At 55.8% G+C, this 15,154-nt stretch overlaps 1 protein-coding gene across 1 annotated transcript; it reads right to left on the bottom strand.

Moving 5' to 3' along the window:
* Positions 1 to 12,375, bottom strand: PLVAP (plasmalemma vesicle associated protein). The gene is made up of 6 exons (XM_059696294.1): positions 11,890 to 12,375; positions 8,106 to 8,202; positions 7,293 to 8,005; positions 5,391 to 5,448; positions 5,215 to 5,293; positions 1 to 627 (listed from the first exon to the last, which is right to left on the bottom strand). The coding sequence occupies exons 1-6, from the start codon at positions 12,256 to 12,258 to the stop codon at positions 621 to 623; spliced, it is 1,323 nt and encodes a 440-aa protein (XP_059552277.1). The 5' UTR covers positions 12,259 to 12,375; the 3' UTR covers positions 1 to 620.
* Between the last annotated feature and the right edge of the window lie 2,779 nt (positions 12,376 to 15,154).

The following is a 15,154-nucleotide window of genomic DNA, read 5'->3' as shown; positions in this document are numbered from 1 at the left end:
TTTGAAGGGATTGCTAAGGTTTATTGGGTGCCACTAACATTGCAGAGGGACCACAGGCGGGGCCGGGTCTGGGGGAGAGGGAGTGACAGAGCAGTGCCCTTGCCAGCTAGGAGGAGGCCTGTGGGCTATGTTTGCCCTCGGACCAGATGCTGCCTGGCATGCGAGGAGGGCCCGGAAACTCCCACGGATGGAGGTGATGCTTCCTGTTCTCACGTCCCAGGCCTGAAGGCCTGCGGTGAGGAAGCGTGGGGGAGATAAGGCATCGGGTGAGTGGCAGGGGCACGGGAAGCGCTGTGAGGGGTGCTGTGGGTGCCTTGGCCTGTGTGTCGAGGGGTGTGATCGCGGGGAAGGGTTTGGCAGGAGTGTCTGGGTAAGGTCACCGTGTCTGTACGACATCATCACCATGTCTGTGGTTGGAGGGTTGTGTTGTGCGGTTGTGGGCCTGTGAGAGTATTAGGGGCCCTGGGTGGGATGTGCATAGGGTGCGGGCCAAGGGTGCCCACTGTGGTGTGTTTGCACGGAGGTCGCCTGACTGTGTCCCACGCGGTGGGTGTCTCGCTGCCACAGGTCTGCAGACCGGCAAGTCGGGACCAGCCTTCGGTCCTCTTCCCGGAGCCTTCTCAGCCACTGGGGCAGAAAGGAGATGGGAATGCAATAGTCCATCAGTCAGACAGAAGGACAGACATGGTGGGGGCCTGCCCCTATCCTAGCCCCTTGTTGCTACTGGGGACTCTTTAGCGCCTTTGGGGTTCATCCTTCCCAGTAGATTCCCACTGAACTTCTTTGGGATGCTGGGACTGAGCTGGCTGCCGCCTTATTATACAGAAGAAAAGTCTGAGGGTCAGAGAGGCCACCTGCTGTGCGCCAGGCCTCTGCCGCAGTGGGCCTGCCTCTCCTCTGCACTCCCTGAGGCTCGGGGATCCTAAGAGTTTGCTCTAAAGCCCCTGTCCACACACACCCCCTCACATGTTCTCCGCCCCCCCCCCCCCCCCCCACCGCGCCCCGGCAAAGCCAGATCCTCCTAGTCTGGAATTCAAGGTTCCACCCACTATTCTCCACCAGACCTCCTCTTCAAGGACTCAAATCCTGCCACAGTTCCCCCAACTCCAAGAGCTATTCTTACCTCGCTTCCACTCCCCCTGCCCCCACCCTTTGCAGGAGCCATCCAGCTGCTGTCGGGAATGCCCTTCCCCCTCCCTGGCCTGGCAAAGGCTCTCCTGAGGGGTCAGGGGTTGGCCTAGAGGCTATTTCCTGGTGGGGGAGGAGGGGACACAGCCAAGTCCTGCTTCCGCTGGCGCCCTCCCTTCCTTCCCTGGCTCTTCCCTGGGGCCCGAGCTCACGTTCCTCGGCTGGCTCCTGTCCACCGCCCGTCTCCAGCCTCTGTCTGACACACGCTTCACTCATGCCCGCCCACCGGTCTGCGGTGGGGAGTGCGGGGTGCGGGGTGGGTACCCCTTGCCATTTTTCACAGACTGAGGCTCCTAAGCCCCCATTGCTGACCTGAACCAGTGCGGTCGCCTTAACACTGACCCCTGGCTCCCACCTTCACTTGCAACCGGGACCAGAGGGTGCCGACACCTGAGTCAGATCACATGCTCCAGCTGACAGCGGCCAGGGCTCCCCGTGTCTCACCATGGCCGCAGAGCCCAGCCTGACCTGACCGGTCCCCTTTCTTCCCCTTCTCGCACCTCCCCTCAGTCTCTGATCAGTAGGCTCCAGCCTTCCCAGCCTCCTCACTCACTCACCAGGCCTGGTTCTGTCTCAGGGCCTTTGCATGGGCTGTGCTCTCTGCCTGGCTGTGTCCTCACCATCCTGGCTCCTCCCTCACCTCCTTTAGTTCTCTGCTCAAATGTCGCGTCCTCAGGGGAGCCTGCCCTGGGCCCTGTGGAAAATTCTAACTTTCTCATCCTCCCTCCACCCCTTTTCTTTCTTTTTTAATATACATATTTTTTATTGATTTCAGAGAGGAAGGGAGAGAGAGAGAAACATCAATGATGAGAGAGAACCCCTGATTGGCTGCCTCCTGCACGCACCACGCTGGGGATCGAGCCTGCAACCCGGACAGGTGCCCTGACTGGGAATCGAACCTGGGACCCTTCAGTCTGCAGGTCGACGCTCTATCCACTGAGCAACAGGCTGGGGTCCTCCTCCCTTTTCTACCTCGCCCATTGCCACGGGGCCTGATAAAGCCTTATGCGACTCATTCGTCTGGTTGGTTATCTGTCTCCCCACAGAACTGTGAGCCCCACCGGGGCATGCGTTCCTGTGCCTTCCTCCTGCCTGTGTCCTTGGCACCCAGCGACGGTTCAAGACATACGGGCCGAGTGAACAAACAGATCGTAACTGTGAGGGCAGCAAAGGAGCCACGTGCGGTGTGCCTGGCTCAGAGACAGGCTGAGCTCCCACCTTCAGCCTCCACACCCTGCCTTCCCCCGTCCAGCCACACAGTCCCTACACCAATATTTACTTAATATTTGTCTTCATCGCAATTGTGTGTGTTTTTAAATTAATTAAATTGGTCTCCACTGGACACTAGTCTTAACAAGTAAAGGAAAGCTCACGCACTTGCCATGAATAGAAAATGACCTAAAATGTGCGATGAGTGCCCTGGCCAGTGTGGTCGGTGGTTAGAGCATTGCCCCGCGCACCGGAGGGGCTCAGGTTTGATTACTGGTCAAGGGCATGTACCTGGGTTGTGGGTGGGATCCCCTGGTTGGGGCTCATGCGGGAGGCAACCAATTGATGTGTCTCTCTCACATCCCTCTCTCTCTCTCTCTCTCTCTCCCCCCTCCCTTCCTCTCTCTCTAAAATAAACAAAAACATATATATATATATAGTTTTATAAAAGCAAGATCTCGTGCTCAAGTCTCAGTAATGCTGGGCCCTGGGTCAGCCTTGAGAGCAATGTGTGTGGGAGGCCTTAGCAGTGGTTCTCAACCTTCTGACCCTTTAAATACAGTTCCTCCTGTTGTGACCCCAACCATAACATTATTTTCGTTGCTACTTCATAACTGTAATGTTGCTACTGTTATGAATTGTAATGTAAATATCTGATATGCAGGCTGGTCTTAGGCGGCCCCTGTGAAAGGGTCGTTCGACCGCCGAAGGGGTTGCGACCCACAGGTTGAGAACCACTGCCTTAGGGCGAGTCAACGCCAGTGGAGACTTTCTCCGAGTGCAGAGGAATAAAAGTGGGAAGGAAATCAACTCCCAGGCCGTGGAGTGGCTGATCTGATGCTGGGCCTTGACCTGGCCCGATTGGGTGCATTGAAATGTGGTTGCTATGATTCTCTGGCCAGAGAGTCGCCGGCGGTCACCCCTGAGGGGCCGGTGGAGCGGCACTTAAACCCACGCTGATGACCCAGCCTGCGTATCCCTGGCCCTTCTCAAGGGAAGGTTCGCCAAGGCTGGAGCCCAGCGAGCCAGAGGCCTTCCTGCAGCCCCGCCGAGAGGAGCAGGAGGGGCCCAGGGTCAAGAGCACATTGTTTTCCCATCAGGGGGACGTCATTTGGGGTAAACAATGTCAAGAGCTTCCCCGTTCTCAGCTGGGACTGGACAGGCCTGGCTCTGGCCCTGACTTGCTGACGCATGGCCGGCCTGATCGCTTCCCTGGGGCCTCAGTTCCCTCTCTGAGAAATGGGGATAAGAATAGCACGTCCTTCCTCCCCACGGTGGCTCCCGGCCAGGATGGAGAAAGGAAAACAGTTTGCTCAGCGCAGGGGCTTCTCCCTACCCTCTTGCTTCCCAGTCTGCAGGCTGCCCGAAGCTGAGGGATTTGGCCCAGGAAGAGTGAGGGACCCTAACCGGTTTGGCTCAGTGGATAGAGCGTCGGCCTGCAGACTCAAGGGTCCCAGGTTTGATTCCGGTCAAGGGCATGTATCTTGGTTGCGGGCATATACTCAGTAGGGGGTGTGCAGGAGGCAGCTGATCGATGTTTCTAACTCTCTATCCCTCTCCCTTCCTCCCTGTAAAAAATTAATAAAATATATTTTTTAAAAAAGAGTGAGGGGACCAGTTCCTCAAGGGGTGAGCTCCCACGGAGCGGGGGTGTGAGAAGAGGCGTAGTGGAGATGGAGGCTCACGTGGAGGGCCCTGAGTTGTTGACAACAGATCTCACAGCCTGCATTTAGCACCCGAGGTTAAAATAGACCCAGGCAGACAATAGTCCGGTGGCAAAGCCATTGGAGAAAGCCGCAGGCTCTGGAGTCCCCTCCTGGGACTTCAGGTTCTAACCTGCAAATGGGACCGCCAATCCCCTGGTCCCAGGCCAGCAGTGTGTCACTGAACGGGGAGTGTGCACAGGGTGTGCTTGGGGTGCGGCCTGAGTCACCTTCCCGGTGAGAAACAGGGTGTCATTGGATGGATGACCGGTTCCTGGGAGGCGGTGAGGGGGGCAGAGGCATGGAGCCATGACCTGAGCATGTGCCAGGCGCCCTTGAGGCTCCCCCGCTGAGGCCCCCAGCCCCTTGCTCTAGCCACTGGGGGACAGGGCTTCACAGCTGGCAAAGCATTTTCATGCCCTTGATTTCAGAGGCCCCCATTTTTGTAGAAGTGGAAAGTGAGGGGTGGAGTGAGGGGCCAGGGTCACTCTCAGATGCTGCTCTCCCTCCGTCCCCTCCTCCACGCCAGCCACCCTCCCCCCACCCTAGTCCAGGCCACTGGGCCTTTGCCCTGACGGTTCATGCAGCCTGGAGCACTGTCCCACCTGCCCTCCTCGGCCTGCTTCTGCCCATCCTCCAGCTCAAAGGTCCCCTGCTCCCCGAGCCTCTCCCTTGCCTATCTGGAGTCCGATCACCTGGGTTCAGGTCCCAGCTTGCTCCTCTCTAGCTGTGCTACCTGGAGCATGATGCACACCCTCTCTGTGCCTCACGCTTCATCCGGAAAGTGAGATAGTAGCTCACAGGTGATAGGTGGAATGAGTTAATAGTGCAGAGTACTTAGAACTGTGCCAAGCTCACACTAAGCACCTACTAATTGTAGGCTCTTGGTCACTCCTCTTATCATGGCTTCATCACTGTCTCTCTTGCCCACTACTCAGGGAGTTTCATGAATGGAACTGCGTGCATCTTGGTCACTGCGGTGTCCTCAGGGCCCAGCATAGGGCCTGGCGCATAGCAGGCACTCAATTAAGGAAGCAGCAAGTACGAGATGAGCCTCTCTCCACCCCTAGTCCTGAACCAAAGCATTGAGATTAAGACCTGCCCAGTACCTTACCTGGATGCGACGGCGTTGCTTGCAGGGGGCCACTGGGACTCCAGGACCCTCTTCTTGAATTCCTCCAGGCTGGCTGGGTCTGCCGAGAGAGGGTGTTATGCCCAACCTGTTGCCTTAGTAGCCCCTTCCCCTGGGGATAGATGGCAGCTCCCCTTTTTGGCTCCGCCCTCACTCACCGATAGGCTGGGGGTTGGGGGCAGGAGCAACAGGTCTTGGCATAGACATCGGCAGCGACTGTGAGAAGAAGGATAGAGGGAGATTGGCGGAAGCCAGGACCCCTGAACCAGAGTGCCAAGGAGATTCCTGCCCCTCCGTGCCCTTGGCTCTGAGGTCCTTCCAGGGCGGACCCCATGGACAGGTACTCATGGAGGACACATGTGCCAATGGATGTAGCATCGTCACCTGTGTCCACCTGCCCTCAAAATGACTGGGGATTCCAGGGGCTGGATTTGCTTAGAGCTCCCAGAGACCCTACTCTACAGGGCTGGCCTGCCTCAGTCTCCATGCCACCCTGACCCCGATCCATGACCCTGAGTCCATCACCCAACCCAGCCCCTTCCAGACTGAAGTCGACCCACTCGGTAAACCACTGGGCCCCAATTCTCAATGCCATGCCTTGAACAACCTTGAACCAATCCTCCCAAACCTGAAATCCAAAACCAGTTCTGATCTTAATTACCTAAAATCCAATCCCAACATGAAACGGAACTTTCCTTAGAATCAAACCCCATCCTAAACCCAGTCCCAACGACAAACCTGATCTGAAGTAACTTTAGATCTAACCCATCACCAAGACCCAGCCACTATGAAAAATCCGGCCCCCAGCCCCATTCCCCTAGCCCCAGCCCTGGGATCCACAGTGGCCACCTACAAACACCTTTCCAAGGTGATGCTCAACCCCAACTCAACCTTAGACCCCCAGTCTCTACCTGAAACAGAGCCCCACCCCAGCCCCACCCCAAGATCAGCATCCACACAACCTCTCCTCTAGATCCAGCTTTGAGCCCCACCCAACCCCAATGTATCCCCATCCTAACCCAGGGTCACCTCAGCTTTCACCTCAAATATATTCCAATGCCAGCCCAACGCATCTCCCTACCAGCCGTCCCAGACCCCACACAACTTCAACTCCAAACGCATGGTCAATACCCCTCCTCATGCCCATGAAATCCTACATCCACTCTTGGCTCCAAACTTCTGATCATCTCCAGACCCACAAGCCACCTACACCCACCTGAGTCTCAACTCCAGCTTCAGGACCTCAACCCAGTCCCGAAGCCACTGACATCCTACCTAGATTCACTCCTCATCCAACCTTGGACCCAACAGCTGCCCTGCTAAACTCCAAACTCAATCCCAATTCTAAGACTAATGAGATGGAACCCAAACCTTAGTCCAAACCAACTCTAGACATGGCAGTCACCAAGAACTCACGGTGACCCAACTCTAAACACAAATTATATATCATATCAAACCTTTCGCTGGGCCTGCCTTAACCCTCACTATAACCCTAATGTCACTCACAACCTTAACCCATTGCCCCCTGATCCTTCAGCTCAACAATTCCCAACCCTGACACCAACCCTCAATTAATTCCTATTCTTCACCCTAAACTAATTTTGAGGCCCATCCAGCTGCCTAAACTCAACCCCAATCCTTTACCCTTTCTCAGTAATTCCCAATTTCAAACTCTACCCCAATCCTAATGCCAACAAAATCCCACATGAATAAATACATAACCATAATCCTTAAACCAACCCTAGACTCAACAGCCACCTACGTGTGAGCCTCCCCTAAATTCTAAGTCCACCCTCAATGCTTCAGCTCAGCCTGATCATAAAGCAACTGATATCCTAGATTCACCCCTCAATGAACCCTGGACCCTACAGCCACCCTACCTCCAACTCCCGTCTTAACCCTACACTCTTCCTTGGTGTTGATCCCATTTGAGACTTGGTCCCTATCCTAATGTCAATGAAACTCTCCAGTGAGCCCTAACTAACCCCAACTCCAACAGACTTCAAAACCAAGCTTCACATCACCACCAACGCCGCCCGGACCCGGGGCCGCCGGCCCACCTTGGCCTTGATGCAGGTGTCCAGCGCGGAGTTGCTGACCGACAGCTGTATCTTGAGGTGCTCGGCCTCCCGCTTCTTCTCCTCCAGCTCCTTGGCCTGGTTGTCTCGCTCCTTCCGCAGCGCTGCCTTCTCCTCCAGCGCTAGCTGGGTCTGCCTGGCACACTCGGCCTGTAGCTTGGCCTCCCTGGCCTGGGCCTCCTTCGCCATCTTCTCCTTGGCTTCCTGACTGGCCCGCAGGGCCTGCTCCACCTCCAGCTTCTGGCGCTGGAGGTCTGCGTTCTCTTGGGCCACACGCTGGATGCCAGACCGCAGGCTCTGGGCCAGCTCCTCCACCTTGGTGCCCATGATGTTAGGCATCTGGTCGCATCTGGTCCGGATGGAGACCAGGTCGGAGCCGATGGTATGGTATGGGCTGTAGCTTAGTGCGTCGAGGGTGCGCGGGATGATGGAGTCCCTCCAGAGGTTGCGCAGGTCCACCGCCAACTTGTCCTTGTCCAGTGGGACGCAGAGGGACTGCACCTTCTGCAGATGACTCTCGGCCAGCTGTCGCTCCTGCCGCTGCTGCTCCTGGGCCTTGCCGCATTCGGCCAGTTGCTCCTCCACTATCCGCTTGCTCAGCCCCAGACCCTCCTTGTCCTTGGCGCACACGGCCTTCTCCTTGGCCAGCTCCACCTCTAGCATCTTGGTCTTCTGGTTCAGCTCGAGGAGCAGGGCTGCAGGCACAGGGTGACAGGGCGCAGGAAAGCTGGGGGGCTGCCCAGGAACTGGATGGGGGAGCCCCCACCCTGGCCCCCCACTGCCCAGAGCACTCACCGTTGCAGCTGTTGTTAGTCTCCTTGAGCTGTTCTTGGCATTGTTTCTCGCTCAGGATAATGGCGGCCATGTACTTCTGGTTGTTCATGTAGACATTCTGCCCGGATAGGACACAGGCCAGACCTCAGAGGGACATCCCCTGACCCCGGGACTGCCCAGACCCTCAGGGCTGAGGCCCCAGATCCAGCACTCAGATGGCCTACTTCAGTGGTCGGCAAACTGCGGATCGCGAGCCACATGCGGCTCTTTGGCCCCTTGAGTGTGGCTCTTCCACAAAATACCGACTTCTGCGCGTGGGCCACAAAGTTTCCATCGCGCTGTACGTGTGCGCCCGCACGTGGTATTTTATGGAAGAGCCACAGTCAAGGGGCCAAAGAGCCGCATGTGGCTCGCGAGCCGCAGTTTGCCGACCACTGGCCTAGTTCATGAGGGCATGGCTCCTTTACAGGGAAAGCTGGTCTGATCTTCTAAGGTTGTTATGATTACCCTGGCCAGTGTCTCAGTGGTTAGATTGTCAGCCTGGGAACCTAAGGGTTACAGGTTTGACCCCAGCCCTGTTCAGGGCCAGAGCAGCAGGAAACAAATTGATGTTTCTCTCTCTCTCTCTCTCTCTCTCTCTCTCTCTCTCTCTCTCTCCCCTCCCCTCCTCTCTCCCTTCCACTCTAAAATGCAATGGAAAAAAATATCCTCAGGTGAGGATTTAAAAAACATGTTATAAAAAGAAGTGTTATGATTAATACAATTTGGCAATAAAAATATGGAGGCACTGACACCTGCTCCAGTGTGGACGGACCTTGAAAACTTGATGCCAAGTGACAGAAGTTAGTCACAAGAGGCCACGTAGTGTCTGGTTCTTTTAGATAAAATATCTAGAATAAGCAAACCCATAAGGGACAGAAGGCAGATTCATGGCTCCCAGGGGCTGGGGAGAGGGAGGGATGTGCAGTGTCCGCTAATGGGGACAGGGTTTCCTTTTAGGGTGATGAAAAACATTCTAAGATTATTTGTGATGATGGTTGCACAACTCGGTGAATGCACCAAAAGTCATTGAACTGTGCACTTTAAATGGGTCCGTTATACACGGCATGTGAACGAAACTTTTACGATTCCACAAAGGCCATGCCTTCCGAGCTTTGGAACAAAACCCTCCGCAGAAATATAACAAATAAAGATATGAAGGGTGCAGATTCTTGTCTTACTGCTCGTCCTTAGGAAGCTGGGCCTGTGCGAATGCCCTGGGTTAGGGAAGCACAGAAATAGCTCGGAAAGTTCCAGCGACTTCTGCTTTCAAAAGCCTTAGCCACACTCTGGCTGGTGTGGCTCAGCTGGTGGAGAGTCCTCCGGTGCACCCAGAAGTTGCCAGTTGGACTCCCGGTCAGGGCACATGCCCCGGTTTCAGGCTTGATCCCTAGTAGGGGGTGTGCAGGAGGCAGCCCATGGATGATTCCCATCATTGATGTTTCTATCCCTCTTTCCCTCTCCCTTCCTCTCTGAAATCTATACAAACATATATATATATATAATTTAAATATCTTTATTGATTTCAGAGAGAAAGGGAGAGGGAAAGAGATAAAAAACAATCAATGATGAGAGAGAATCACCGATTGGCCGCCTCCTGCATGTCCCACACTGGGGATCGAGACCACAACCCCAGCATGTGCTCTTGACCGGAATTGAACCTGGGACCCTTCAGTCCACAGACTGACGCTCCAGCCACTGAGCCAGACCAGCTAAGTCACACATATATATTTTAAAAAACCTTAGCCACAGAAGGGGAAGTCAGGAAGTGAGAAAGGGGTATCTTGCAGTTAGAACAGTTCAATTTTCCTTTCCCTTTCAGGGTCCCAGGACAAGAAATGCAGTTGCATTTCCAGAAAATTAAAAAAAAAATATCATGTTTCTTAGCATTGACAGAATTGGGGAAAGACGAAGATCCATATCTGCTACCATCGGACACTGGGGCTGCTGGAGCAGGGCCGGGTGGGTCTAGGGCAGCCGTGGGCAAACTACGGCCCATTTGAAATGAATAAAACTAAAAAAAAAACAAGACCGTACCCTTTTATGTAATGATGTTTACTTTGAATTTATATTAGTTCACACAAACACTCCATCCATGCTTTTGTTCCGGCCCTCCGGCCCAGTTTAAGAACCCATTGTGGCCCTCGAGTCAAAAAGTGTGCCCACCCCTGGTCTAGGGGCTCCCCCACAACCATCAGCACCCCCTCCTGGGGTGGGGGCGTGGGACAGGATCCCCTCAAGAGAAAACCCTGAGGGATTCAAGCCTAGAGGATTTGTCAACTCAAAGCGGGGAAAAGCATGATTTTCCAGTTTTGAAGTTGTGAAGATCTGGATTCTCAGATTTCTAATCACCTACAGCAGGGAGTCAGGACCCGGGGGAGTCCCTAACACTTTATGACCCCAATTCCTTCCTAGTGGCTCCTGCTGGGATGATGCTGTGTGTCCTGGGGACGGGCTGGCGGGGATTCACGGCTCTGCCCTGAGAGTCTGAGGAGGGTGCGTCCCCTGCTGGGGTCAGAAGGGGAACCGCCCTGCTCTGGGGATTGAGGAGGGACCTGCCCCCATTCCAAAGGTCAGATGGAGACCCATACTTCCCAGGGGGCCTGAGGCGAGGCCCTCCCTGCCCTGGAGCATGAGGGGGACCAGCCCCCATTGGGGAGTCTAAAGGAGACACGCCCTGCCCTGGGTCTGAGCAGCAAAGACAGGGCCCTTTCTGGAGCGGATGTGAGGGGCCTTCCTGTCCCGTGAGGAGGGTGGGTGATCTGAGGCTGGTCCTCCCCACCTCCCACCCCAGCCGGTCAGAGCCCCTCTGGTGGGAAACATCAAGGCTGTCCCCCCCAGGAACCCCGCAACCCCAGGCACCCCCCCACCCCATCAGGGTCTTGGCGCTAAGACCTCCACAGACAAAGAGCGTGTGCGGTGTGTAAGTGTGTGCGTGAGGGAACACAGGGGCAGCCCGATGAGTTTGGCATGAGTGCGAGGGGTAACAGTCTCCATGAGACCCCCACGTGTGTCCCCTGCTTCTGGACCCCCGGGAAAACCACCTCCTTCTCAAGCCTCCATTTCCCCATCTGCAAGAGGGCTTAGGGTTCCTCCCTACCTCTTGGGCTTCCGTAATGAGATACTATTTCTCAAGCGGACGCCAGCATAAGGCAAAAATCAGCCGTCCCTACTGACTGCTAAGAAAGAGACACACGTTCTGAGTTTTTATCTAGCCAGTTCTTGTTTGCAGTGTGTTTGCAGCTGGCACATTCTGAGCCTCTTATGCGCATTAATCCACGGGCCCAGGGCTGATGCGTGGTTACACTTGAATTCCTGAGAGATAACGAATCCTTTTCGTTAGTATAAGTATATCCAAAATGTTGCATGGGATATACTTACACAAACAAAAATGCATTGCTGATCTGTTAGGGCTCCTCATGCAAAACGAAGGGTCTGGGCTGGCCAGTGTTCTCAGTGGTTAGAGCATCGGCCCACACACCAAAGGGTCTCGGGTTCGATTCCCAGTTAAGGGCACATACCTGGGCTGTGTTCACTCCCTGCCCTCAGTCAGGATGCCTTTCTCTCTCCCTCCGTCCCTCCTTCCCTCCCTCCTTCCTTCCCTTCTACTCTCTCTGAAAAGCAAGGGAAACAAAATCCTCAGGTGAGGATTAAATTTAAAAAGTAAGGTCTGTGACTCCCATTCCGTGGATGGGGAAATGGGAGCTCAGAGTGGTGAGGTGACTTTCTGGGGTCACCAGGGCCAGTGTCAGGCCCTTAGCCTTACCCGGTCGGCCAGGCACTGGCGGAAGCTGGCATTGATCCGGTCCACGTCTCGGCGGGCAACCAGCAGCATCTGCATGATGCTATCCCTGGCGCGGGCGGTGAGGTTGAGCTCCTTGGTCAGGTTGATGTGGCTTCCCGAGAGCCCCTGGAGCTGGTTGTGCAGGCTCTCAGCCCGGTGCTTGGTGGCCTGTAGGTTGGACTCGGTGCTCTCGTGCACGTTGCCATAGACCATGAAGAGGACCAGGCCCAGGATGATGAGGAACTGGATGAGTGAGACGAAGAGGAAGAAGTAGCGCAGGTAATACCAGCAGCCCCGAGAGCTGCGCCCTGCCCGAGTATAGGCCCCTCCGTGCTCCATGGCCAGGCCCATCTCCTCCCCGGTTGCCGCCCGCCCGCCTGCCCGCCGGGTGCACTGGTGCTGCTCCGCTGGCTGGTCTGTTCTGGGTGGTGGCTTGCCCCTTCTGGACCCAGCCGCCCACAGGGGGAGTGTTTATATTACTCCTCTTAATACTTCCTCTGCCTGGCTCCTTCCTGGCCAGGAGGAAACGGGGAGCGGTGGGTTATCTCAACACTCCCACCCAGGCTGTGAAGGGAAGGCGAGGGGGGGCAGGGGGCAGGGACCAAGGCCTGGCTGGCCTTTCTGGGTGGGGCGCCAGCTGGGTGACTGGGCATCCTCGGCCTCTCTGAATCTCAGTTTCTCCAGCTGCCCCTGCTCTGTGCCAGGCGCTGTTCTGGGCGCTTGCAGCAGAGGAATGCGCTCAGGTCCGCGTCCGCACCATGTGGAGGAGGGAAGAGGAGGCACAGGGAGAAGGGACTGCCCTGGGTCTTAAACTGTTGGTTCACTGAGCTGGGCTTACCCCGCAGCGGGTTGACCTCAGACGGGTGCCCACCTCACAGGGCAGTGCCAATTACATGAGCTAAATTGTGCGAAGTGCTTAGCTCACGGAGTGGGTAGGCTGATCCTGGGTGGTGGTGGCGTGGACGCCTGTTGTAGTAAAATATAGAAATGTTTAAAATGCTTAAAGAATGTTAGAAAAGTTTTAAAATGTTTGAGTGAACTTTCCTTAAAACGTAAAGTATGATGTTAAGACACATCCCCTACTGCCTTGAAGGATGTGTGCCCCAGAGATAAGGATTTGAACTTCAGTAAACAACTCAGAGTGACTTGTCAAGTAAACACTTGCATGAGTGACCTACTCTCCGTAGCCCCCTCGCCTTGTTTGAGATTAATGTAAATCATTGACAGCCACTTGAGCTGCTATGGGTACGAACAAGCTTTAAATATGGACTCCTGGCCAGCTATCGATGCTCGCCTGTCAAGACAGCTACAAAGGCCTGTCCCTTCGACGGTCTGACAAGCGATGCAGCTCCAAGCTCCTCTCCCTGCCAGAGGACAGAACAGCTAACAACCCCCGATGGAGATGCGACCCACGCTCTCGGGTGAGAAATGCTGCCCCCCTGCACCCCGACCAGACCAGCCTAGCTGCCGGACCCCAGCGGACAGCACCACGGGGATCCCTAAGTTTGTACCCGCAGCTCAGGAATTTGTGTGAATAATAAAAAAGCTGTGTGATTTGCAGCTGCATATGTTTCGTGTGGTGTGATTCCTCCGGCAGTTAATTGAATTTATTTGCGTCCGCTTAAAAGTTAAATTAAAGCCTCTGGTCTTTGTTGGTCCTAAAGCCTGCCGCTCTGGTCCGGCTTGCAGCCTCTTCGCTAGCAACTACTTGCATGTCCCACACCTGCACGGTTCAAGTTCATCTCAAGGGACGCCTTAGATCAGGGTTCTCAACCTGTGGGTCGAGACCCTTTGGGGGTCGAACGACCCTTTCACAGGAGTTGCCTAAGAGCATTGGAAAACACATATATAATTACATATTGTTTTTGTGATTAATCACTATGCTTTAATCATGTTCAATTGGTAACAATGAAGTTGGGGGTCACCCCAACATGAGGAACTGTATTAAAGGGTCGCGGCATTAGGAAGGTTGAGAACCACTGCCTTAGATACACACCCCAGATCCTTCCCTGGGATCTGCTAGGGACAACTCCGAGATCTCTCATCCCGCCCCATCCCGGCTCACGCAGGCGCTTAAGAAGTGCTCCCGACTCGCCTCACCAGCAGCAATGACGTTAGAGGCATGGAGAGCCCGGCTTGGCTGTGCGGGTTCATGGGAGCGGCTTCTCCTGGCTGTGTCTTGGCTTCCCCCTCTGTGAGGTGGGTGTGCATGATGCCCAGTCACGGGGCTGTGTGGGAAGCTGCTATTATTGCTACCATTTCCTGCTGGAAGCATTGTTTCAGGGCTCCGTGAGATGGTGAGGAGAAGGCGCCCGATGGGTGGGAGCTGAGCTTCATGGGGGGTCACCCCCAGGTGGGCGTGCAGGAGATTTGGAACCAAGGAGCAAAGGGTTGTGGGTGTGCCCTCCTGCCTGTCACCCCAGAACCAGGAGTTCCAGGGAAACCTCCACGTGCTGGGTGAAGCCAATGCCCCCCAAGAGACATCAGCCCCAGCCCCAGCCCCAGCCTCAGCCCCAGTCCCAGCCCCAGCCCCAGCCCCAGTCCCAGCCCCAGCCCCAGTCCCAGCCCCAGTCCCAGCCCCAGCCCCAGCCCCAGCCCCAGCCCCAGTCCCAGCTGGGAGGGCCCTCAGGCTTGAGGAGACAGATGGCACACAGCCCCTAGCCCCAGGGCGTCAAGGGTGGCAGGGAGGAGGGACGGGGCTGAGGGGAAAGGGACAAGGAGATGGAATTGGTGTCCCTTGCCTGGTGGGGAGCACAGCTGGGTAAAGGCTGCTGCAGGGGGACCCATCCCCCCATTAGCCACTGTAATGGAGTCGGGGGGGGGGGTGGACAGCAGGGAGGGGTACCCCAGGGTGGTGTTCATCAAGGAGGCAGAAGTTGTGTGGGGAAGGAGGAAGTTCCCAGGGGTAGGCAGGAAACCCCTGTCTGACCTTTGGTCCTCGCAGCTACCCAGCGATTCCTGATTCCCAGACCCTTCCCAGCTGGTGAGTGAGGGAGGAGGGTTGGGGGCTGCAGGCGGTGCCCAACCAGTTATTCCTCGAGGTTGGCCAGGCTCACGCAGGTCCCCCCAGCCACCCCCCACCCCAGGGGGTGTGAGAGGACACCTGCCATCTTCCTTAGGGGGCCATAGAGGCGGGTGAATTTTGGGCTACAATGGGGGGCTCGGAGTTAAGGTCTGGCTGTGCCACTCGCCGTTGTGTGAGCTCAGGCCAGCGGGTGTTCTCCTGTCGAAACGGAGGCCACAGAGC

The sequence above is a fragment of the Myotis daubentonii genome, chromosome 5 (assembly GCF_963259705.1).
Source record: "Myotis daubentonii chromosome 5, mMyoDau2.1, whole genome shotgun sequence".
In the NCBI taxonomy this organism is placed as follows: domain Eukaryota; kingdom Metazoa; phylum Chordata; class Mammalia; order Chiroptera; family Vespertilionidae; genus Myotis; species Myotis daubentonii.
The sequence above is the reverse complement of the archived record's forward strand: the minus strand, read 5'-3'. Positions and strand labels throughout refer to the sequence as shown.